The 23030-nt window shown below is 43.9% G+C and overlaps 2 protein-coding genes and 1 long non-coding RNA gene across 8 annotated transcripts in view; 2 read left to right on the top strand and 1 right to left on the bottom strand.

Moving 5' to 3' along the window:
- The window catches only part of LOC104860543, a 6497-nt gene extending 5580 nt beyond the window's left edge, over nucleotides 1–917 (top strand). Inside the window, exon 3 of the long non-coding RNA XR_004517861.1 lies at nucleotides 695–917. This is a non-coding gene — a long non-coding RNA (uncharacterized LOC104860543). The remainder of the gene's footprint in view (nucleotides 1–694) is intronic.
- Nucleotides 1–19074, top strand: part of Pdgfrl (platelet derived growth factor receptor like) — a 39311-nt gene extending 20237 nt beyond the window's left edge. The window contains exons 4-7 of the mRNA XM_010621801.2: nucleotides 8328–8479; nucleotides 13264–13557; nucleotides 16209–16348; nucleotides 17791–19074. Coding sequence (XP_010620103.1) covers nucleotides 8328–8479; nucleotides 13264–13557; nucleotides 16209–16348; nucleotides 17791–17979 — 775 coding nt within the window. The 3' untranslated portion in view covers nucleotides 17980–19074. The remainder of the gene's footprint in view (nucleotides 1–8327; nucleotides 8480–13263; nucleotides 13558–16208; nucleotides 16349–17790) is intronic.
- A 1918-nt stretch (nucleotides 19075–20992) lies between these two features.
- The window catches only part of Mtus1 (microtubule associated scaffold protein 1), a 137065-nt gene continuing 135027 nt past the window's right edge, over nucleotides 20993–23030 (bottom strand). For all 6 annotated transcript variants that reach the window (XM_033765397.1, XM_019207146.2, XM_019207147.2 and 3 more), the window contains 2 exons: nucleotides 21942–22039; nucleotides 20993–21306 (listed from right to left, as the gene is read on the bottom strand). In XM_033765397.1, the coding sequence (XP_033621288.1) occupies nucleotides 21093–21306; nucleotides 21942–22039 (312 nt within the window). In that variant the 3' untranslated portion in view covers nucleotides 20993–21092. The remainder of the gene's footprint in view (nucleotides 21307–21941; nucleotides 22040–23030) is intronic.

A 23030-nucleotide genomic window follows, 5' to 3' on the forward strand; every position in this document is an offset into this window, starting at 1 on the left:
ACTTGCCATATTGAGGTTACCTAAACCTCCTCTAGAGTAATGGTGATGCCTTCTGATTATTGGTAGAGTTTGGGAGATGCTTGAACCTCCTCAGTCCAGAGTGAATTCTCCCTTTCAGGAAAGTACATCCATCCGATCTTGGACTTGAAGTGAGTTATTGCCTGACAATTTCTAGATTGGTTGGAGCCTTCTCCTTTACAGTGACCTTCCTTCCAACAATACACACACTTGTTTCTCCTTAGTCTTAGCTGAGTTTAGTTTTGAGGGTCTTGTGAGTTACCCCTTAGGCAGCAGTTGAATTAAAACAACCAAAAGCAGTGTCTTTTTTCTCTGATTTTTTAATCCTCCTTTGCTTCTTCTGGCTGGCCCAAGTTATAAACTTTGAGGGCCTCTTTCACTAAAATTGACCGTAGGGCTTGGAGTTGTGCCTCAAATTTTTGAGACTTCTAGTATCTGCAACATACTGCATCATAAAATGGGTGGCTAATAGAACTCTTGTTTGTACCAGCACTGGGTTGGTATTAATATTAGTATGCTTTTAGAAGGCTCCTGGCAAATGATTGAAAAACATAGCAGGATTCTCCTCTTTTGTTACCTCTTTAACCCTCTTATAATTGATAGGCTTAACCAGGTACTGCTTTTCCATTCCTTCTGCAGCAAGTCTCAAGATGCTTCATTCTCTTCCTATGAATAGGCTTTTCAGGATCTGTATGAAGACTGTATGGGAGCTGTGTACTTCCCAGAGCTCTTAGTTGTGGTCTGAAGTACTGCTGTCAACCATGAGGTACTTTAGCAGTTTTTCTGTGAACGCCGCCTTTTTCATTAGAGTGCAGCAATGGTTAACAACGTAATAACCCCCAAGTTACAAGTTATTCTCAACTTAATAAATGCATTTATAAATTTGTGAAGATTCTCCAAAAAAATGCCTAACCTCTCTTTGAACTGAGATTTGTCTATCACTGAAAAGGGAACACGTACGACGAAGACTTCCCCATTCCCACCCGATACTTCCTGTAATGGAAGCAGATTTCCCTGAGTAAAGTGGGGTGCTACTTTGATCTGAAACCTATCAAAGATCTGATTGGCAGGGTAGACATTGGTGAGAGGTGGTAACCAAGGAAGGGGAGCTATCAGTCGGCTCCATGTCACATACTGTAGATGAGTGAGTGAGAGGTACAGACATTTCCCAGCAAGGTGCCAGTTGGAAGTAGGTCTGTTAGGATGTCTGTGTCTGGTTCTGTTGTCTTGAGGGATTTAGAAACTGCAGCCACACAAATAACTTCATAGTAACCTGTATATAAGGGATTTCTTGCCTTTCTTTCCCTTTTATAGAACAAATCTGGCTGAAAATGGCATTACAATTCAGACACCCATTCTTTGGCCAATATTCTTGGTTTTCCTGATCTCCCAGTTTATATTGAACCAAACTGATCAGACTCTTTTTCTTTAAAACATCCTCTTTAAATTTGTACCAACTAGTTAAAAGGTATCCTACAGACAAGTCCCATGTTTGATAAGAACTTTACCAGATTGAGCATCAAAAAACCTTGACTTGCTACCTATTGGCCACTACCTAGGATAGGAGAGCTACAGCAACCAGCTACCAAAAGGAAAAGTTCCTTCATACAACACATCCTTAATACCTCTGGAAAACACAGCAACAACAAACAGAATCATAAGAAAAGACAGTAACAGACTAGACTACAACAATAGTTAGCACACTAAATAAACCTTGGGGTCAGTACTTTCCCAGACTAGTACACAATCCAAAGATTGTTTTAGCTATAAATCACTTACACAGGCATAATAGCAGTACAGAGTAGATAGCATAAATTAAATGCAAGCAAGTCTGAGGCATTCAGAATCCCTATGGAGAAAATCCATTTCCAATCATTGCTTGAACCAACAAACCAGTAAAGCCCAGTACTCTGATGCATATGCACCTGGTTTGGTGGCTTGGTTTAGCCACAGAACTACTTCCTCAAGGACTAAAGAGGTGCAACCTGCCTAGCACTTGGTTAACTCTGGGTGATCATGCCACATTCATCATGGCCCCAACCACCCTACTGTTGGTGTCTATCTACAAGGGTGATGTTCATGGTCTCACTCTGCCCTCCCAGCCAATATTTTTACATACCAACAGGTTTGTGGCCTCAACCCATCCTCCTTTGGGTGTCTAGTGTACATCAGAGTGCTCAATTATAGAACCAGTTTTTCCCAGTTGGCCAGCTGATAAGAGAGCCTTTTTAAGTACCAGAATTTTAAACCAGAAAACAGAAAGAAAAAAAATCTCACGAGACAGAGAAAAAGAAAACAGACAGAAATAGAAGGTGGCTTAGAACAGAAGGCAGAGGTGCTCAGGTGGGGAAGGCCACACAACCTGGTATCTTAGCAGTTGGCCACTTGTCATCCATGAAGGAAGCCTATACTGATTGTTACCATTGTCTGTCCTTTTCTTGGTGACCCTCGCAAAAGTTGTGTCCCATCTGGGCAATCAAATGTCACCAATCACTTGAAAGTCTTCTTGCTTTGAATTCACAAAGTGCAGCTCTTCTCATGGCTTTGGACACTGATGACCCTCAGCTCTTGGTGTTTCAGCTCTGGACTCTCATGCTGCTGGTCAACAGCAGTTAATGCTAGATTCCCTCACTCAACTCTTCCACTTGCTGGTCTCTGCCACTGCCAGCCACCACCAGTTGATGCCGTCTGTGCCAGTTGGCACCAGTTGACTCTCAAGTTGCTGCTCTCTGTTGCTGATCTTCCTTGGTTGTTGGTCTCTGGAGTCTTCAGCTGTAACAGCCCCTAGTGTTTATAACTTTAAAAAAAGTGACCATTCTGTCCTCACTACTCAGGATAAGAATTCCCAAGTAGATTTATAGGCCCATTTGAGCCCACATTCTCCAAGAAACAAATCATGAACAGATTTATAGACACCCCAGAGCAAGGCTTTACTTGAACAGGAACTGTGTTACAGTAGAAGGGGAATCGATGCACAAGAGGGAGCCCTCTAGAACAATTTGAGAAGTGCAAGGAGACTGGTGCTTACATGCCCACCAGAGGATGTGATTGGTCCAAATTTGGGCCCGTTTATTGGCCCAAACTGGCCTAAATGCCAGCCTTCCAATCTGAGTCTACCGCTTAGTCCAAATTCAGTTTTATGGCTTGGTTCAAATTCAAGCCTGCTACGGTCAAGGCAGAGTTCTCCTTAAGCCAGTATAGGGTGTCCCAAACAACTACAGCTGTCATGGTGTCAGTTTGGTGGTAGGGAGATGTGACTGTTTGATTGACAGCTGTTGTGACTCCCTGAAAATAATGGGGCTAAAAGCAGGGAATCTCTGGAGAGCTAGCTATGTTCATCATAGCTTTCTGGGGGTTGGGGAAGTTGGGGATATTAATGATGGGCCCAAATCCTTCCTTCCTTTTGCCATGTTAATTTAGACATGGTTTCTCCCACAGAAGTTTTAAAAGCCAACAACATCTGGAGCAGCTGGAGTTGGGGAAGGACCCTGCTGCTGACTTCCGTCACAGTGGCCTGGAGAGAGGCCACAAAGTGACCCGCAGGGTGGCAGGAGGACACTGGGGCAAGTTGTCCCAACCCACCCTCCAGCAACCATGGGGGAGTACAGGAGAATGCGAAGGAGGGGTGTGGCAGCTGTTGGCCAGACCGTGCCCCCTCTGGTGTCACAGGAAAGAAATATTCAGTATCACCACCTCTCACAGCAGTCCAGCAAGCTTGTGTTATGCTGTCCAGTCAAAACTCCATTGTGCAACTCCTTTTGTCTCCTCTCAGATCTCCTTCCCCTAAAATGCATGTTCTCAATTTGTACATGTGGAAATCCTTCAAGACACTTTGGACGTTGGAGCTTTTCCTGGGTATCCTACTCAGAATTCCTGTAGTATTTCCTGTAGAGGGACCTGAGAGCAGAGAAGGCTCTAGTCATCACTGCGTCCTCCTCTCCACTTCAGTGCCTTCCACTTTAATTTGCGCTCATGAAGTACTTATGGAACTAATGAATAACTACCTTACAACCAGAAGCTTACTCCCCGCTCCTGGGATGCTGAGTCTGGGAGGAGGATTCCACCACTGTTACCCGGTCATTGTCCTGGTTGAGAGTAGCCCCTGACCACAGGAGCTGTGAGCTTCCTCCTTTGTGCTATCCCAGGATTTCTGAACCACCTTCAGAAGAGAGTATGCTGGGCTGAATGCAGGAAGCTTCAGAGCTCCACTGATGGGAACAGAATTCTATGCCTATAAAGGCCATAGGGGCCAACTGGACACCACACACACCCACACACACCCACACACACACACACACACACACACACACACACACACACACACGAGTGCCTACAGACATATGCACACACGCATATGCAAAGTCTGACATTTTGAACAAATGTTCCTTGAATCTTGGCCTTGTCCATCACTGAGCTCTCTGTGGGTCAGAGCTAAATGGCTAGTTTGGAAGAAAATGGCCTGAGGTAAGCCGATGTGTTGGGATATTCAGAGCTGCTCCAGTTGGTGTAAGTTCTGCTGGTTTTATTTCACTTTTCTTCTAGCATTTCATTCATAGCACCTTTTACTGCTCCATTCACACTTCACATCCCCCATTTCTTTCATCTTTGGAGGTGCTCTTCATTGCTTACAAGTGAAAGGAGTCCTTGGGTGAAGCATTTCTTTACAAATAGGGGCTCCTTAAGTCTGAAAGAATTTTTCTCTATTTCATGACAGTTTCAGCTCCTCCCAAGACTGTATTCTCTCTTCCACCTCTCTGGGAAGCTTGATGCTTGGACTGTGCAAGACCATTAGTCGAAGTGGACACTTTAAATCCAGGCATTAGACTGTAATCCCGCTAAAAAATTTATTTCCTGTTTTATATGGTCTGCATAGAAGAGGGGGTGGAAATATGCAGAATGTTTTCCAGCACATTTCCTTCCTTCCACCCCCAATCCTGCTAAAGATACAGCATGCTGATTTCGTGACGGTGGTGGGGTTACCCAGGTGTTAGACTTTTATGTGCCCAGTTTCTTTCCCAGTGGGAGGGGCATCTTATACATTCTGTCACTGCACTGTGGACAAGTGCTGGGGCCAGAGAAGGTGTTCAGTGAGTTCATTCATTAACTGCTGGTTTTGTACCCTGGTTCCGAGCTCTACAGCAATGTGGCCAGGCATTTTCATTTACTTTTTTGCCACTTTTTATTCCCTGAAATTTAGCTCCATCCTTAAAAGTGAAATTCATTTTTTTAATTGCCCAAGACTTTAATTCTGCCAAATGAAATGTGTGTGTGCAGTGTGTGTGTGCGTGTGTGTGTATGTACATGTGCATGAGACCACACCCACACCTGGCCAGCTCCTACACCCAGCCCAGACCTTAGTACTTCTCTCTCTCCTGCTTAGTGAGCGAACCATATACCCCTCTCACTCTTCTGAACAATGACTGTGACCCACCCGCTGCTTCTGTCTTACTCTGGGATTGATGGATAAAACCCCTGGTCACTGTTAGGCTTCTTCCACCTGGTGCACAGCAGTGCCCCGCAGTGAAGACAGCAGACCAGGTCCCCACAGCCCTGAAGCGGCTCATGGTTCCTTAGCAAGTACACTGTGGTTGCTGCCTGCCAGTGTCCTGCAGTCTCCCTCTCCCTTCCCCTCCTTTAAATGTCTACCTTGTCTCACCTCTTCCTCAAACTATCTTCAGTCTCTTCAGCCCACAGGGGGAATCCCTTTCAGATTTTCTTGCATTCTTAGGGTTCCTTTAATTATTCTCAGATCTTTCCATGTGTGTTCATTTCAACTCTTTAACAAGATTGTGATTTTCTTAAGCTCCTCTGTGTGTTTGTTTGGCACCAGGGATCCAACTTGGGTCCCTGTGCTTGCAAGCCAAGTGGCGGAACCACTGAGCTAAATCCCCGGCCCCATAGCTCCTCTTGTTTTTTATGTGCTATGCTTTCTCCAATGCCGAGTGTGGTGTTCGTCATTGCTGTAGTATGGTAGTATCCATAATAATTACTATTTAATTATGTGTAATTAGAAATAATTAGGATAATACACTGAACTTGACATTGCATGAAGTGCTTTATAGGCCATTTGTTAATCTAATGACTCGGTTTTCAGTCTGTACTTCAGTGACTTAGGAAGACTTGCTCAATTGGTCAGCAGCTGTAGGTCTCAGGATGTCACTTCTATATCTGAGACTCAGCTTTTCCGCCTCTCGTCTGTTTTGTGTTACTGTGAGATACATAAAAAAGCTTTATTTTGGCTTACAGTTTTGGAGGTTCCAGGCTGAGATTTTTTTGGCCCTGTAGCTTTGGGCCAGTGGTAGCAGATCAGTCATGGTGGGGGTTTATGGTAGAACAAAGCCCCTCTTCTCATGGGTGGAAAGCAGAAAAAAAGGAAGAGGCAGAGAAGGTCTCACTCTGCCCTAACCTACACTGACCAGAAGACCTCCCCCACCCCTTTCTAAAGGTTCTACCGCTTCCCAAAGGTGCCAAGGGCTGGGTTCAAGCCTGCAACACAGGGGCCTTTGAGTGACATTCCAGACCCAGACTATAGGGTCTACACAGTGGAGAGATGGATGCCTGCTTTTCAAGGTTCTTTCCATTTTCGACTGTCTGGTTCAATTTCAATCTAATTTCCAATCACTCTTGTTTAGGGAATCCTTGCATGTACTCTGTACAGATTTGTCACTTAGAGAATAGAAAACAAATAGGGCTCAGTCCTTTCTCTTATTACATATTACATCTAGTGCAATAACAGGAAGCCAGAGGTATCTGAGGGATAGAGAACAAGGGAGCAAATTCCTTCATGAGGAGAAAGTGGGGGAGATTCCTGAGAGTCTGTTGTAATTAGAAGCTTCCCGAGGGAGGAGAGATTTCCTTTCAGTGTAAAGGAGGCAGGTGATGGAGTGGGAGTACAGAGACACCTCTTGGCAGGACTGGTGGCCACAAGAAGTTGTTCAGCAATGAACCAGTCAGGGATCTGCTTAGGAGTCACAACCAGACATTCTGCATGCATTAAATTTCCAGTGGTGACCATGTGGATATCGATGTAACATAAAACAGGAGAATCGTGACTACATCCCAAAAGTATGTGGAGCTCAGAGGAGTGAAGCATTTGGATGTGTGAGATGATCCTCTGGCTAAAGCCATTTATTTTGGATCCCCATGATCCAAATGTTTACATCTGAGACTCATCAGCTGCAGGAGAGCATCCATTGTCCTAATGATAAATCTGGATTCCTGTCATGCTATTATACAATGAATTACAACTGGCCAATAGTAGTGTTTAATGGGCAGTACGTCTCTCTTCAACTCAAAAAGGAATCGATGTGTCTTGCAAACATTTTCCAGGGAACAAAATAAAAATATGAGAGAAAATATAAGTAGAAATAATAGGGTGAGACCATAGGAAAAGGCCCACCAGAGGTGGGTTGCATACTGGGCATTTTCCTGTAGCTGGGATACAATACTCCACACCTACAATTTAAAGGAAGAGATTATTATTTTTGGCTCACAGGTTTTAGAGGATTCAGTTCATAGTCATTTGGCTCCAAGGCAGAACATCCTGGGAGGTTCTGGTGGAGGAAGCTGCCCATTTCTTGGCAGTCAGGAAGGAGAGTTAAGGGAGAAGCCAGGACAAGAATACACCTTTCCAGGTTACCCCTCTACTGACTCCTTCTAATCAGCTTCCACCTCCTGACAGCACAGTCAGGGCTCCTGTGATCCAGTCACCTTCCAGAAGCCCCACCGCTGAACATGTGAAGCTTCTGGGGGATTTTGAGGATCTAAATCATAACAGCATCTTAGCAGCCAATGCAATCTTTCTTTTAGGGAAAGATTTTATTTTTAGTATGATAATGTCATCTCCCGAAGAGTCTAAGCATTCATTCAGAGACTTACTGATGAGAATGATTTTGGATATGGGATAATCCTGTGTGCTTTTATTTATGTTGTTTGCTTTTAAGAAAATTCAGTAGAAATACAGGCTCAAAGCAAAACACCAGCCCAAGGCTGAGCTTCCGAGACCACAATGTTGATGTACTCGTGAACTTACTCAAGGAAACCCCAGTTCTGAGGCCAGAGAGAATTTCCTCTCTTTGGAAAATGTAACTGTCCTGAATGCTTTCTTTCTAGGATGGCTTTTACCTCTGCCTCCCCCCACATGCCTTCTCCCCAAAACATACTTTGCTGGCTTTGTGCCGTCTGCAGGGGAGCATGAGTGTGCCCCAAGTCTGCAGGCTGTTTACATCTGACAGCATTGGAGGAGAGCAGTGGCTGGAAGGTGCCTGGCCTGCTCTGACCTACCCCGCATTCCCTTCCCTTGTACTCAGCGTGAAGCAGCAGGAGCGCTACAGCCAGCTGACCCTGCTCAATTCCACCGCGGCCGACACTGGGGAATTCAGCTGCTGGGGGCAGCTCTGCACCGGCTACAGCTGCAGAAGGGACGAGGCCAGAACAGGCTCCACCTACATCTCTTTTATAGGTAATGTGCTTGGTACTATAGTGGGACCCTTCAGACTTCTGCACTTGGCCCAGAACTGGGATTTCCACTGCCTGCGGAATAGAAAATGATGGGAAGAGGCCTTGCTATTTGTGCTCTGGGCTAAATGCTTTACATAAATTATGTCAGGTAAATCCTACAGTGCTTCAGGGTAAGTATGAACATCATTTTTCTTTTTTCATATGAGAAAGTTGAGGTTTAGAGAGATTAGATCCCTAAGGTCACACAGCAAGTAAGTGGTGGTGTCAGGATTTGAACACAGAACTGATTCTAAGGTCTCTATCTGTATTGCTCAGTATGGTAGTCTCTGGACACATGGGCTACTTAAATATAATTGAGTATTAGTTGACATTAAATAAAATTAAAAACTGATGTCCTTGGTCACATTTGCCACATTTCAGGTGTTCAGTGGTGACATGTAGCTCGTGGCTGTGGTACTGGACAACACAGAGAACATTTCCATCACAGACCGTTCTAATTGGATAGCGCTGCCTTTGACTTTCCATGGCAGTGGTCTCGGAACTATAACGATCTCTCCAGAACTTTGCCGAAGACCTCCTGGTATTTGTAGCCTGAACTGAGGGTTGGGGCAAGATTTCCAAATTGTGTGTCCTTCTTGGCTCTAGTCTCAGTCCCTGAATCGGGGAACCCAAAAACCCATAGGTCTCATTTCCCCTCTGTAATGTGCCAGGGTTGCATTTGCAAGGTGGAGCTTGCATTTTCGAGAAATACCTGTTGCAGGTACCCCTCTCCCGCCTTCCCGTGCACCAGCCCACAGCCTCCTTCCTCTGTGGATCCCCTAAACTCTTAAGGTAGGGGGATAAAGTTATCCAACAAGGTTCAGAGGTCAGCGACAGTTTTCAGGAGTCTTGCAAATTCCACCTCCTAGTGCTGTTGTCCAGGGCATTTCAGGTTAAGCCAGTATCCTTTCTTGGCTTTTGGGCACAAATTTTCATGAGTTCTATTGACATCTCAAATCCACATGCCTTTCAGACATAGAGTAACTGTGTGTGTGTGTCCCACATGCAAGGCAAGAACATGTGCTTTTCTACCACTGGGCTCCAGCTCCAGGTCCAGGTCTATCGCGACTTATACCTGTGGTCCAAATGACCTATGCCCTTGCTGTTAATTAAGGCTTTAATAACATCTCATGTATTTTCATTCTGTCCAAATTGGTCTTCTGTCCAGGAGTATTAACAAGACACGTTATATTCAGGAAACACAGATTTCTCATTTTAAGTCTATAAGGAAATAATAAAAGCTATGTTATTATCTGTGTTACCTAAATAATAATGCTGATTCTGGGACTCCAAAAAGCAAGGTTGCTTGCTCAGTTTTTCATGACTTTTGGTGTCAGAGTAAAGAATCAGACTTTTTCTGACTTAGGATCCATGGTTATTACTGCTTAAACTCTAGGACAAAGCATTAAACAGACCAGGAGATAAACAGACATTGGCTGGAACTGTCAGGAGAATTGTTTTCAGTTGCTCACAGGCAATTCCTTTGGATCCTAATTTTGGAAGATGCTACACAGAATTGCTCCTGCACCCTTTGTGTGTAACACTACAAAGCAACAGCAGGAAAGGCAACTGACACAAGTAAGATTCCGTTATCCCAAACAAGGATGGATGCCGTATGTCAAGTTGCTGAATGAAGATTCTTTGCCAAAATTAGCACTATTGTGTCTTCCCAGATGGCTTCCGGTTTTTAATCGACTTCACTTGAGCAGAATATTCCATTAGATTTATGGGTTCCCTTTGAATTTTGTAGGTAGATCTCTTTCTTAATTTATAGATGTCCTTTAAGGAAGGCTAAAACAGATTTACTTTGATTTTCAAGAAACAAAGTCAAGGCAGGTATGGTGGGGCACACCTGTAATATTGACACTCGGGAGGCTAAGGCAGGAGAAGGCTGTGAGCTTGAGGCCAGCCTGGGCTATAAAGCCTGAATTACATAATGAGACCCTGTTTCAAAAAACAAAACAAAATGAAACAAAACAAAACAGAAACCAAGTCAAAACCAGAAGTGAGAAAATATGGTGTATCTTTTCTAAATTTCTTCAACACTAAGTGAAATATCCAGGTGGATTTTCATTATATGGTTTGGCGGTTTGTCCTTCCAAGTGTGGATGGATTTGGAAAGCCCAGATGGACAGTTACGGAAGCTGAGATTCCCATTCTGGCTCTGAATTCTTTCACAACGTACGCTTCTCAGCTATGTAGAGAAATGCTGCCATTCATTCTTAAGAGTTTGGTTGAAAATACTATGAAGCTTCTTTTGGGGGAACTGACAGTTATTTTTTGTACACTGTTGGATTAAGTGATGGTCACATGTATTTCCTCATCATCTTTATCTCAGAGGGGTTTCTTCTCCCTCTTCCTATTCCTAGAGCATACATGAAGGAAAACATTCAGGTCCTGAGTGCATAGCTCAGTAAGTTGTCCTCAGGGAACAGATGCGTGTAACTACCACCCAGACCGATCAAGACTGAGAACATTACAGGCAGGAGGGGCTCTCTTAGAGTGCAAGGCTTGAGCAATTATTTTCATATGTAGGAAAACCACATTAGTAAGTATTTTGCTAAATACTGAATTTTCCAGATTGTGGATATTAGTTTATAGACTATTAACTTTAATTTTTTGAAATATAAAATCCCATGTTTGGTAAAAAAATAAAATAATGTTACATGCATAAACACACTGACAAAAGACATATTTTACCTATAATTTTAAAATGAATTTCAACATACTTTTTCTGATGTAGAGAGAAGTCACTCCAGGTTTGAAAGGCATGTGAATTCAGGATGTAGACAGAACATATGTATAGTGTGTGTGGGGGGATTCTGGGCATAGAAACCTGAGCCTTGTGCATACTAAGCAAGCATTCTACCACTGAGCTATACCTCCAGCTATGGAAATATTTTAAAGCAACTGGTGGTGCCACTTATTTCAAAGCACATATCATAGTATAGGAGGTAAGGCGTCATTCTGTGGTCTGAAATTCTGTTTAATTCTTCTGGCCTGGCTCATTAGCTCTATTTATAAGTCCTTAATGCAAAAGTTAACCTCTACAATCTTATAATTGTAAAATCCTTCACTGTTATTGCTAAAAACTAGTCTTTAATATTATTTACTCCACACTCTCCTCTTCACGAAATGGGGTTGTCAAAGCGTGGAGAAATGAAGTGACACATCCCAGACTGTATGATAGACACACCCTGTGTAAGCACAGGGATGCCAGGTATAACAGAAAATTCCTTTGCCAAAACCTGAAAGTCAAATTATCACAAAGTAGCATGAATCACCCAAGCTGGTTGATACCAAGCCTGGCAGACTCTCTGAGCTATGACATACTATTTCCTAATTTTAGAGCCAAGAGGAAGGACTTCCATGTTAGTGAACTTGGTTCTCACAGCAAAAGAATTCTGGCCCATGGAGACATTTGATGTTGTTTCCAGGAATGTTGGGAGCCCAAAACATCATACAGTGGTGACACAGAAAGCTAGTAGAGGAGAAAGCCAAGAATAATGACTTGTTTCAGAAATACTACAAGGTAAACAGAAGAAACTCTTTAACAAGTATTGCATGGTGTGATTAGCTCCAAAGATTTATCTTAGTGATTGCTATAAAATTCCCTGATAGAATGATACAGAAGATAAGGATTTAATGTGTTATGCCAACTAAACAAAACACACGTATATACACAGGCATACACACATACACCCCAAACCCTTGACTAAGTCTTAAGGGTAGCGTGGGTCAGCCAATCCTTCTTTATCCCATTTATGTAGGACAAAAATGCCATCAATCTAGGGCTTTAAGGATCTGGCAGAATACATTTCAGATGGAAGATAAGGAGGTAAGAGGTTGGCTGAAGGTTCCCAGCAGAAGTGAGACCTGAGACCAGCAGGTTCCTCCCTGTCCCAGCTCCACTTCCTCACGCTATCTGACATTAGGCCTGTGAGCAGGGAATGAGGCAGGGTGAGGGTGCAGATACTGTCACAGTGCTGGATCTACCAGAAGAGCTTGATGTGCTGGGAAATGTCTCCCAGTTTGCAGCTACTGACTATAGCTAGGGGTTTAATTTCTCTGCATAAAAGCAGGAATTGTTCCAAGATTTAAAATTGCTCTTAACATAAAGAAATCAGTCTTCTTCCCTTCTTCCTCAGTGCGGTGATCCATGGTATGATTTGGGTTTGAACTAAGACCTTTTTTGTTTCTTTTAAAGAGATAAGAAGAGTGTCGGTCAGCTCCATGTCACTAAAAGAAAATACTGGAGGCAATTAACTTTTAAAGAGAAAGGGTTCATTTTGTCTCACAGTTTGGGAAGTTCTGGTCCATGATCAATTGGCCCCATCTCGCTGGACCATCACGTAGTAAAGCAAAACCACTCACCTCATGGCCAGGAAGCAAAAAAGCAGAGACTGGGACCTTACAATCCCATTTTAAGTCACATGCCAGGACCTCCCACTGTGCCCCAACTCCTAAAGGCCCCAACACCTCCCAGTAGTGCCGCTGTGGGGACCAAGCGTTTAACATGTAGACTTTGTGGGGACCTTCAACATATAATTTGTAGCAGAAGTAAAATCATTCTTTCCAAAAAAATAAATAAAAAGCATGAAGATGGCAGCTTTCTCGGTTTATAAGAACCCAGTATTCTGAGTTCACTGCAATGCCTCTCATCTTTGTGCATGAGTGTGAAGAATCCTTAAGGGACTCTTAACAAATGTCTCCACTGTAAATGAGCCTGTGTCTTCCCCTTTTCAGAGAAAGGAGAACTCTTTGTACCTTCTCCGAGTTATTTTGATGTTGTCTACCTGAATCCGGAAAGACAGGCTGTGGTTCCTTGTCGAGTGACTGTGCTGTCAGCCAAAGTAACACTGCATAGGGAGTTCCCTGCCAAGGAAATCTCTGCCAATGGAACCGACATTATTTACGACTTGAAGAGAGGCTTTGTGTATCTGCAACCTCATTCTGACCACCAGGGGGTGGTCTACTGCAAGGCGGAGGCCGGGGGCAAGTCTCAGATCTCCATCAAATACCAACTGCTCTACGTAGAGGGTAAGCCGGCTACCCCTGATTCCTGGATTTTAGTTACTTCACCTGGGTCCCTATCAGGAACTGCTATTCTCTGTTATGAGTGGAAATATGGAGGCATAGAACGCTGTTCTGATGGGCTTCCTTACTGCATTTCTTTCCACTTCTGAATGTTCTACTACTTTGCCCTGACTCCGACCCAACACTCTTTTATTGCTGCTCTCCACATTCTCCCACCATAGCTGTGATGCGGCCTGTGTTTGATCAGTTCCCTGTATCTCCAGTCTCCTCTTGAACATCCTCCTAGCCTTTGTTTTAACCAATCCCCTCCATTTCTTTGATGGTGCAGCATGTGGTAGGCAGCCACTCAGGCCCCCGTTCCCCCATCTCTCCCAGGACTCTTTCCCCCTGAGCTGGTGGCACAGAGGCAGGCTGTTGAGCAGATCCCTCCCTGGGGCCCTCTTTCTCCCTTGACTTCCTCAGCAGAGAAGGTAGACTTTTCCACGCACTGTGGCCTCTCCAAGGTGACTTTCCTTTCTCTGAGACCTCTTCTGCTGCTGAGAGGTGAGTGGTTGTGAGTGCAGTGGAGTCCTTCCCATGTCTTTATAGCTCTTAAGCAGCCCTGTGGACAAATGCACGGCCCAGAGCTAGCTTTCTCTGAAGTTAGAATTAGGCCTCTAATGCCTCCTGTTCCCAGCTGTGAGCCTTTTTCAGTAGGGCCTGGCCACTCCCTGTTACCACGTAGCTCTCACAAGCTGTCTCTGACCACCCTCAGTCCTCCGCCAAGGCCATCCTCTCTCTCCCTGAAGCCAGACTCCCTGAAAGAGCCCTCTGTACTCCCTGGCTCCACTTCCTTTCTCCCACACACGCCTCAGCACCCTCCTGTTAGCTCTCTCCCCATCCTCCACCAGAACAGCCTTGCCAAGGATCTCAGGGACTCTAGTGCTGTTCACCTCGGCAGACAGTGTCTGTCCTCATCCACCCAGAGTTCACCCCTCCTGTATCAGACTCCGCTTTTCTGCTCATCCCCTTCTGCTGGCGTTCTCACTGCCTTGTCAGCTCTTGGCCTTCTATTCTTAAACACCAGGGCACCCCAAGGACCCCTTCTTTTTCACTTCTTGAATTCTTCCTGGGAATCCTCACCCATACCCATGGCCTTATTTATATCTATACATTAATACCTCTTGAATGAGTACCTGTGGCCCAAAGCCGTGAGCACTGAGTTCGTGTCCAGCTTCCGTCTGCCTTTGGGTGCTCTACAGGCCGCTCAGCAGTGACCTCAGCACACCCTCTCAGGTCTGGTTCTGCATTCTCTGCTTCAGGGCTGACAGCACATTTTCTCAGTATGCAGGAGCATGGCTCAAAATCCAGGCCAGCCCCTTCTCTTCTTATCCTTTAGTTTTTCATGAAATCATTTTCAAAGCCTATGGTTTCCTCTTCATCCTTACTATGAAAAGGGTTCAAGTTATCATCTACTTCTAGAACAACTATGAATACCTTTCTAAACATGTCCTCTTTCTCCAGTCAATTTTCCACACTATTGTTGATTTGCGGGGGGAAGGGGTAACCAGGGACCAAACTTGGGACTTTGTGCTTGCGAGGTAGGCGGCGGCCCCACACCGTTGTTGATTATAATTCTAATTAAACCATCCTGTAGGTGTCCATTTCTCATAGAGCCACAGTCACAGTTTTCCATGTGGCCTGCACAGGCCACACATAGCCTGCCCTACCTCTGTCCTTCTCACCTGCCCAGCCTGGCTCCTCTTCCTCCCTCTGCTGCCTCCACTAGGGGCAGGGCAGCCTGCATTTCACCTTATGGGCTGTGCACCCAGGGATTTCTGGCCTGCCCGTCCCCCGTTTCCCCATCCAAGTCTTTTAAGCTCACCCTTGAGATTTTGCTTCCTTTGCTCAGACTTTGCTTTCTCCAGGAAGCCTTTCCTGGCTCAGAATATTCTGAACTTTCGGAGCACTCTGGGCTTCTCCTCCATGACTCAGCACAGTCAGTTTTAAACAAACCATGCAATGACTTGCTTAGCGGCCCCTCCCCTGCAATGTACACGCAAAGGGCACGGAGTCCACTTCTGTCTTGTTGGTTTCTGTGATCCCAGCTTCTAGTACATTGCTTTGCTCAAGGCCACCATGAAAATCACTCATGAACAAAGAAATAATGAAGAAACAGGCTTTCTGAAATGCTCTGAAGTAAATGCACTGCAAACACAGGTAGCAGCAGTGCCCTTCCTAAGAACATCTTTCTTACCTGTGTATTTACTTAAGACTTCTGTTTTTCTGAGAATGGATGGGTACACGTCTGTGTGTCCACCTCCAGCCTTCCTGATGCTACCATTCAGCTGCCTTCATTACGTTGTTCTTGCTCTTACCTCAAAAACCTTTTCCCCCTCACCTTTTTATTCCCTTCACATGAGCCCTGGCCAAACCGTTAGCCCTCTCCCCTGACTCTAAGCACGGTGGACGCCGTTCTGCACCATCTGAGAGAAGCAGAGGTCGCTTCCAAGGAAACTAAAAGTAGTGGGTTAACACTGGCCTGGTGTTGGTGGGGGAGCTGTAAGATAGGCAGAAACGTTACATCTCTTGCCAGGAAGAACACACGTGTAGGTTTGTCTTTACTGTCGTACTCGTGGAGCTCACCTCACACTCCGTCTCCTGCTCATTTCCAGTCCCCAGCGGTCCCCCATCAACAACCATCTTGGCCTCCTCAAATGAAGTGAAAGGTGGGGATGACATTAGTGTGCTCTGCACTGTCCTCGGGGAGCCTGATGTCGAGGTGGAATTCAGATGGATCTTTCCAGGGCAAAAGGTAAGCGCCGTACCTGGCTGCAAGCAGCCTTTTAAAATCACTTTTGTCCCCATGCAGTGCAAAAAATGTGCGGGGCTACGGTAGGGGCCAGGGCTTGTTTTCATCTGACACCATGGTGGCGAACCTCTGGCATGTGTGCTGCCGCAGTGGGCTGTTGTGATCAGGGTCTCCACCACTGGTCTGAGGTGTTTCAGTGTATTTACAAAATGTTTTCTTTTAAAGGACAAAAAAGAAAGGGGATTGGTTGCATCGGGAGTTCAGCATGTGCTCTTCATATGCAGTTGTTTTTATAAGCCCTCATGAAGAAGGGACAGTGGCCTGAAAGAGGGAGGAGGGACCTCAGGCTTCAGCCTGATCTTTTGTGTCTACTAAACACTAACCTTACCTCCTTCCGGTGTTGTCAGAATATTCTCCATCCACGCTATGCCGTGAGCAGATACCCTAGTGGGCATACAAATATAGGCTCTATCAAAGAAAGGTGCTGTGAAGCCAGAGATCACTTAAAAATAGACTTTCCATAAAAGCAACTACAGCTCATTTAGCCTTTGTGCATGTTCTGCTCATTGAAATCAACAGCTTTGCTACCAACATGGAATACTCCCTCCAGTGCCAGAAGGTATTTCACTTCTCAGTAGCCAATGTACTTCTGATCTAAGAGTTGTAATGAGTGGGAAATAACTATCCCTGAACAGCAATATTTTCCAGCATCCTAGTACCAGGTACTTGTTATTAAAAAGTGTTGCCACGCTGGTACAATGTTAATGATTCCCAACAGAGGGCTGGTATTTTTTACATTGTTAATTTCTATTATTAACAGTAATATTCGTATTAAATAGGTTCAGAAAACACTACATTTTTATCACTAAATTTAGCTGAAATATCTCAAAAGTGACCATTTCCTTCTAGAAAGGAATGTCATAAAATCCACGGCATCATTTTATCCTTCAAAGTACAACTTCCCGCCCTCTGAAGTCCCATGGCTCTTATGCTTAATTGTACGTCTCCTTACAATGAGTGCTTTGGGCTTTCTGATTTTACACTGTGAATAAGAACCACTTGGGGAGATTAAGTGAGCAATATAAAGATGGAAGCAATGAAAAATATGGTCCATGTTTTTTACGCTCAATACCAGTTCCATTTAGAGTTCCAAACGAATACATCTTCTATTAAATATAAGCTTACTGTAAAAAAAAAAAGGGGGCAGAAAGAAATCACCAATCAGCATCCTGAAATTTAAGACTCCATCAGGAAAAAATGCAGCCTTGACTGATTACACAGTGTAAAAAGGCTCCCAGAGCCCATGAGTGCCACATACCAAATACAAAAAGCTCACACAGAAGTGTGAGCTTTGTACTGGGAGAGGAATACTGCGCTGGGTGTGTGGGAGCTGTTGAGAGCAGCTTATCCCTCTTGCTTCAGCCTGTGTCGCTGTCATTGAACAGGATGAAAGGCCAGTAACAATTCAAGATACTTGGAGGCTGATCCACAGAGGACACGGGCACACCACAAGAATCTCTCAGAGTATCATCACAGTGGAAGACTTTGAGACCATTGATGCAGGGTATTACATCTGCACTGCTCAGAATCCCCGAGGACAGACTACAGTAGCCACCACTGTTGAGTTTTCCTGACTTGGGAAGGGAAGGATCATGAACTGATGGAAAGCCCATTTGTGTACACAATCAGCCTGGGGCTTCTTTTTATTAGTGCTTTGCCAGAGGTTGATGCCAATGCCAAGTGGCAATCCCTGCCTGTGAGTGAGACCCAGACAGCCAAACTAAAAGGAAGTCATCCATCTATTAACAGAAGTGTTAACTTTTCTAACAGAAAGCATGCATTTTGATTGCTTACCTATGTCCCTGTTTTTTATACTAAAAAAGCATATACACCAACAACTTTATATATAATCATGTCTATTAAATGAGCAAGTTTTTGTAAAAAATTAATGGGTTAAGTGCTTGTTTTTTAAGTTGCCTCGGAGGATAGCAAGAAAGATTTCTTGGCAGCAACACTTTAGTCAATACATAGGGTTCTCTTGGATGCAACAATCCTACTACATCAGATTTAGTGTATTAATACGTAGTTCAACCACTTACCTACAGGCAGCGACTTCAGATTAAATGCTTAGACGTATCACTTTTCCTCAGTAGCAACTTTAAAGCTAATGTGATTTTACACAGGTATTCAGAAAATCAAGCATACTTCTTTTCTTTGTAAATGGGTGCACGCTAAAGTCCTAATTTTAGATTATTCGATAAGAACTAGAACATGTGTTTTTAGAAGTTTAGCTTTCAACATAAAATAGATAAGACAGATAAATAAGAAATATTTAATTTTTTTAACAGTGTCAAAAATGTATTTGAAAAGTGAAAGGGGTAAAGGGAAAACTGGCTCCGCAGCGCAAACTTGGGCCAAGCAAAAGAGGAAAGGAGAAGGAGCAAAAGTAAAAGTCCACGCTGGTCTAGAACACACAGGATGGGTTACTGTGAAGAGTCAAGAAATAATTAACCTCGTCTAGGCCCATCTTCAAAGTATTTAGACGGCAGCATATTAAAACCAGGCAAAATTTATTTCTTGAATACATGTCTTTGAATTTAAAAAAGCTCAGCCTATCTCTAACTCTGTGAGCCAATTTTCGTCCATGACAAATTCTGTGGTTTGGACTAAAAATTCCTGTGAAATGGCTTAGGAGTCAGTGACATTTTGGAAAGTGAAATAGGTTAGAGTCTGCAATTCTTATATTGAATATTCCAGCATTATTTATTTGATCAAAATAAAATACACTTTGCATCACTACAAACGGCACAGCTACCATTGTTTACACATCTATTTTTATGACGTGCCAACATTGCATCCTGTGTGAAACGTTTGGTTTAAACAAATCTCAAAAGTTATCTATTTTATTTCCTATCTTCTCTCCTGTTGTCACCCATCCTCTGAGGACATTTTTATTGATTGCTGTAAGATTTCCCAGACACCTAAACAATACGGAGGAGAACAGGGAATAACACGAGATTACCATGCATACAGGATGAACGGCAAACCCAACTTGGGCTAATGTCATTGAGAACAATATAGAAGTGAGAGCAGACATTCCAGGAGCTGGCAGGGAATCTACGAGCCCACTTATCAGAAGCAAACATGGAAGGTTACATACGTAATAAACTATCGGAGGTTAAAGACATAAAACACAATCACTAATTAAAATAAACATGCATGATGAATATCGATGGGCTATGTAATGTACATGTAGCGGATGACTCAAATGCCCACCTCTAGTGTCCTAATCTGTTCTTGCTATAGGGGCTATTTGCACAGCCATCCAATGCAGATTAGTAAATAACTGACATCACAAGGTTGACACATGCAGGGAGGGGAGGAAAAGCCACAGTTGTCCTTCTCTTTCCCAAAGCTTTGAGCTGGGGGTACATGAGGGAATTTCTAAAAAGAAGTTCAACTTGGAGAATTTTCAAGCCACATTTTCTACATGTCAGCTGGCTATTCTGTACCTTTCTAAAGAAAGAAAGGAGTGCTCGGAGGTTACCCTCAAACCAGCACCATCTTCCCAGCTATTCTTTTCCATTAAACAGTGTTATTGGCTTAATCAAGGTACTTTTACTTATCAATAAACGCTGAATCCTATCTTTCTTAATTCTAGCTAGGAACTTCCTTTTTTTTCATTATTTTATGTGAGAGTTTCCAAAATTGTGTATCAGATCCAAGCCTTAGTTCACATGGGAAATGAGTTCAGCACCTCGGAAAATAGCTGGCTCTGGAAAGGCATAGGTAGGAGGTAGAAGGTTTGCTTTTGTGGCTGTGGATGGTAGAGAAAGGAAAGGGAGAGATAAGGATAATGCAAGGGAAGAGTTTACATCTGTAAGGACAGTTTAGCTCAAAGGCAAAAATAAGGCCTTGGTACTGCCCTTTTTGTTTTTACAAATTAAAAAAAATTAGCATTGTATATTTGCACGTAGCCTGAGAAAATGGATCATAGTATAGTGTTAGGATTACATAACTCACAGAAAAGTCTGGTAGTTTAAACTGATGAGGCTAAACACTGAAAAACTCTCAACAAATTACTCCAGAAAGATAAGCAGACTATACAGCCATTGAAAAGTCAGAGCTTTTCTTATCTTACCCTCTGCGCTATGTCACAGGGTTGAGTAAAGTCGATGGTAGGTAATTATAACTCAAGCAACCATTGCTTTGTCTTCTCTGGCTTTTGCTGAAATGTTGAGCTATGATCTGATTTAGTACATACCCAGCGATATTGAGCTTTTGACTTCTGTCCCACAGTAAAGAAGGCGGCTGCATTCGACACGTGACACTCTCATATCCGTTCCATCCATCTACCCCATCCACAGTCAGAACGAAAGAAAAATCACAAGAAGGTGTCTGTGGGGAGGAATATTATAAAGGTTATAAATCTTTATCTAGATAGGGCCCTGAGAGTTTTTCTCCTTAAGCTTAGGTGAAGAAGGCAATGAACAAGATTCTCTCGTTCCTTAAGTGCTTTGTGCGACAAGTTCCAGGTCGATTCTGAAATCTTTTTTAGAGGAATCTTTGGACCAAGTCAAGTCTCCCTCCAGAGTTCCAGTCTCCTAGGTAGCCGATTTGGGCGGCAGCAGCTGCCTTCCAGTTGTCCTGCAGAAATTCCACATGAGCTAATGTAGCTCTTGCTCCCATGATGGTCTCGCAGACCCGCATCCACCTGCCCTCAGAGTCTCTCAGCTTCCAGCCAGGGTCATCTGGGTGAAACGCTGGGGCTGGGGAAGGAGCCCGAATTCCTGGGTGACTGCAAGGGGGTGGCCGAGGATGTGGGGGACCTCTTGGGGCTGCACAGGTCCCCATTGTGCAGCTTCCACAGCAGCTCCTCGTTCTCCATGGAAAGTCGCTTGTTGACTTTTGACTCCTTTTCCAGCGACTCCTGCAGCACAGCCTGCTCGGTGGAAAGTTGCCTTCAACACAAAAAAGATCCAGAAACCACGGGAATTTAAGTTAGGAATGAACTTGAAACATTTTGCCATTTTAAATTTGAAAGTCCCAAAACACAGCAGTGGGAGAAAACAGAATCCCGCAGGTCACAGGTATTAAAGCTGCCTAAACCCAGCCAGACACTAACCCCAAATACCTGAAGCACAAGCCTAAGCAAAAGAGAATTTTTAAAAGGGGGCTGCACTTTTGGGGCAGTTTGTAGTAGGCTATGTGACACGGGTACAGTACATGTTTTATGACTGTCTTCTATTTGGAGCTGTTTTCTCTTTAAAAAGACTTATTTATCTATTGGTGCTGGGGACAAGGCCCTGTGTGTTCTGGGCAAGTGCTCTGTCCGAGCACTACCCACAGGCCTGTGTTCTCAGTCAGTAAGCCAGGGACTCTGGGAGGAGGGTTCCCCACTTAGGTCTCTGTTTGGTTCAGGCCACTTTGGTAAAAGCAGGAACAGATCGATCATATTTTTCATATTTGGGGAATTAGTATTTTTTTTAACCACTCGCTTCAATTACATGTCCAGAGGGGACATGGTGAAGTGTACAATGAACTAACATGTTCAAGGATGAGGGGTAATCGGCCAAAACGGGACTGGTCTATTTACCTTGAAATTGCCATGTGCTTGTCCATCCGAGCTTTTAATTCCTCATTCTCCTGCTGGGATCGCTTCAGTTTGTCAACCAGAGCTGTGTTGTTGTCCACCTTGGTATAAAGAATTCCAACCTCTATTATACAGTAGTGACGCACATAATTCCTTTCGTTCTTAAGACATATTCCTGACACAAGCATACTTAGGAGAGATTAACTAAGGAAATTTAAAAGCACATTGAGATATTTATACCCTGACACACAACAAAAAAGACTCCAAAGCAGCAAAACAAAGTATGTAGATACTGTGTATTTAAAGCAAGGATGCCAGGCTGCTTAAAAACTGACATGCCCAGGTCACGCTTTCAGAATCCCCTCTGAGAGCTGGTGCCCTGCCCTGGCCTGGGGAACCTGGGCACAGGGCCCGTTCTCTTTTAAGGTGGTACAGCAAATCCTGCAGCTCAGCAGCCTGTGTTTGTCACAGCTACAACATCTTCCTGTCACGAGTTTTGGGGGATAAACTCCAAAAAACAACTCACATGAAAACTCATACATCAACAGTTCATAGTTCTTGGCAGCATTTAGTAAGGCCTTAAATACATTTCAGATCGCGGGGTTACTCTTCAGCATTTACCTCCGGGTGGCCACACAAAGCTACACAGAACATCAGATGAAAGGAGTAACACTACAGAAGGTCTCTCTCCTTGGCTCAAAGCAAAATACAGCCACTCTCCTGCCCACACTAAACTTTCAAGGGGAGCAGACTGATCAGCTGAGAGATTAATGGATAAGGTCCCTGACCACATTTAATCACTTAACACTTAACACTTAACTTCCATCTCAGCTCACTTTCTAAAGATACTATTGTATTACTTAACAGGCAACATCGCAGCTTGGTCAGAATTAATCCTAAGGTTCTGTCACTGCAGCATTATGATTATTCTACTTGGATTAAAGGCCTAGTTTGGATAGCTATTATTCTGAAGACACCCTAGTGTCCAGAAAATGCCCAGGGCAAGCCATTCAGGTCAAACAACTTTCTAGAAAACAAGTTTAGAATGAAATAAAAAGGGACTATGAAATTCTCAGTAACTATAAAGAAATT

The sequence above is a fragment of the Fukomys damarensis genome, unplaced genomic scaffold (genome assembly GCF_012274545.1).
Source record: "Fukomys damarensis isolate Sample0158 unplaced genomic scaffold, DMR_v1.0_HiC HiC_scaffold_18, whole genome shotgun sequence".
Classification (NCBI taxonomy): Eukaryota; Metazoa; Chordata; class Mammalia; order Rodentia; family Bathyergidae; genus Fukomys; species Fukomys damarensis.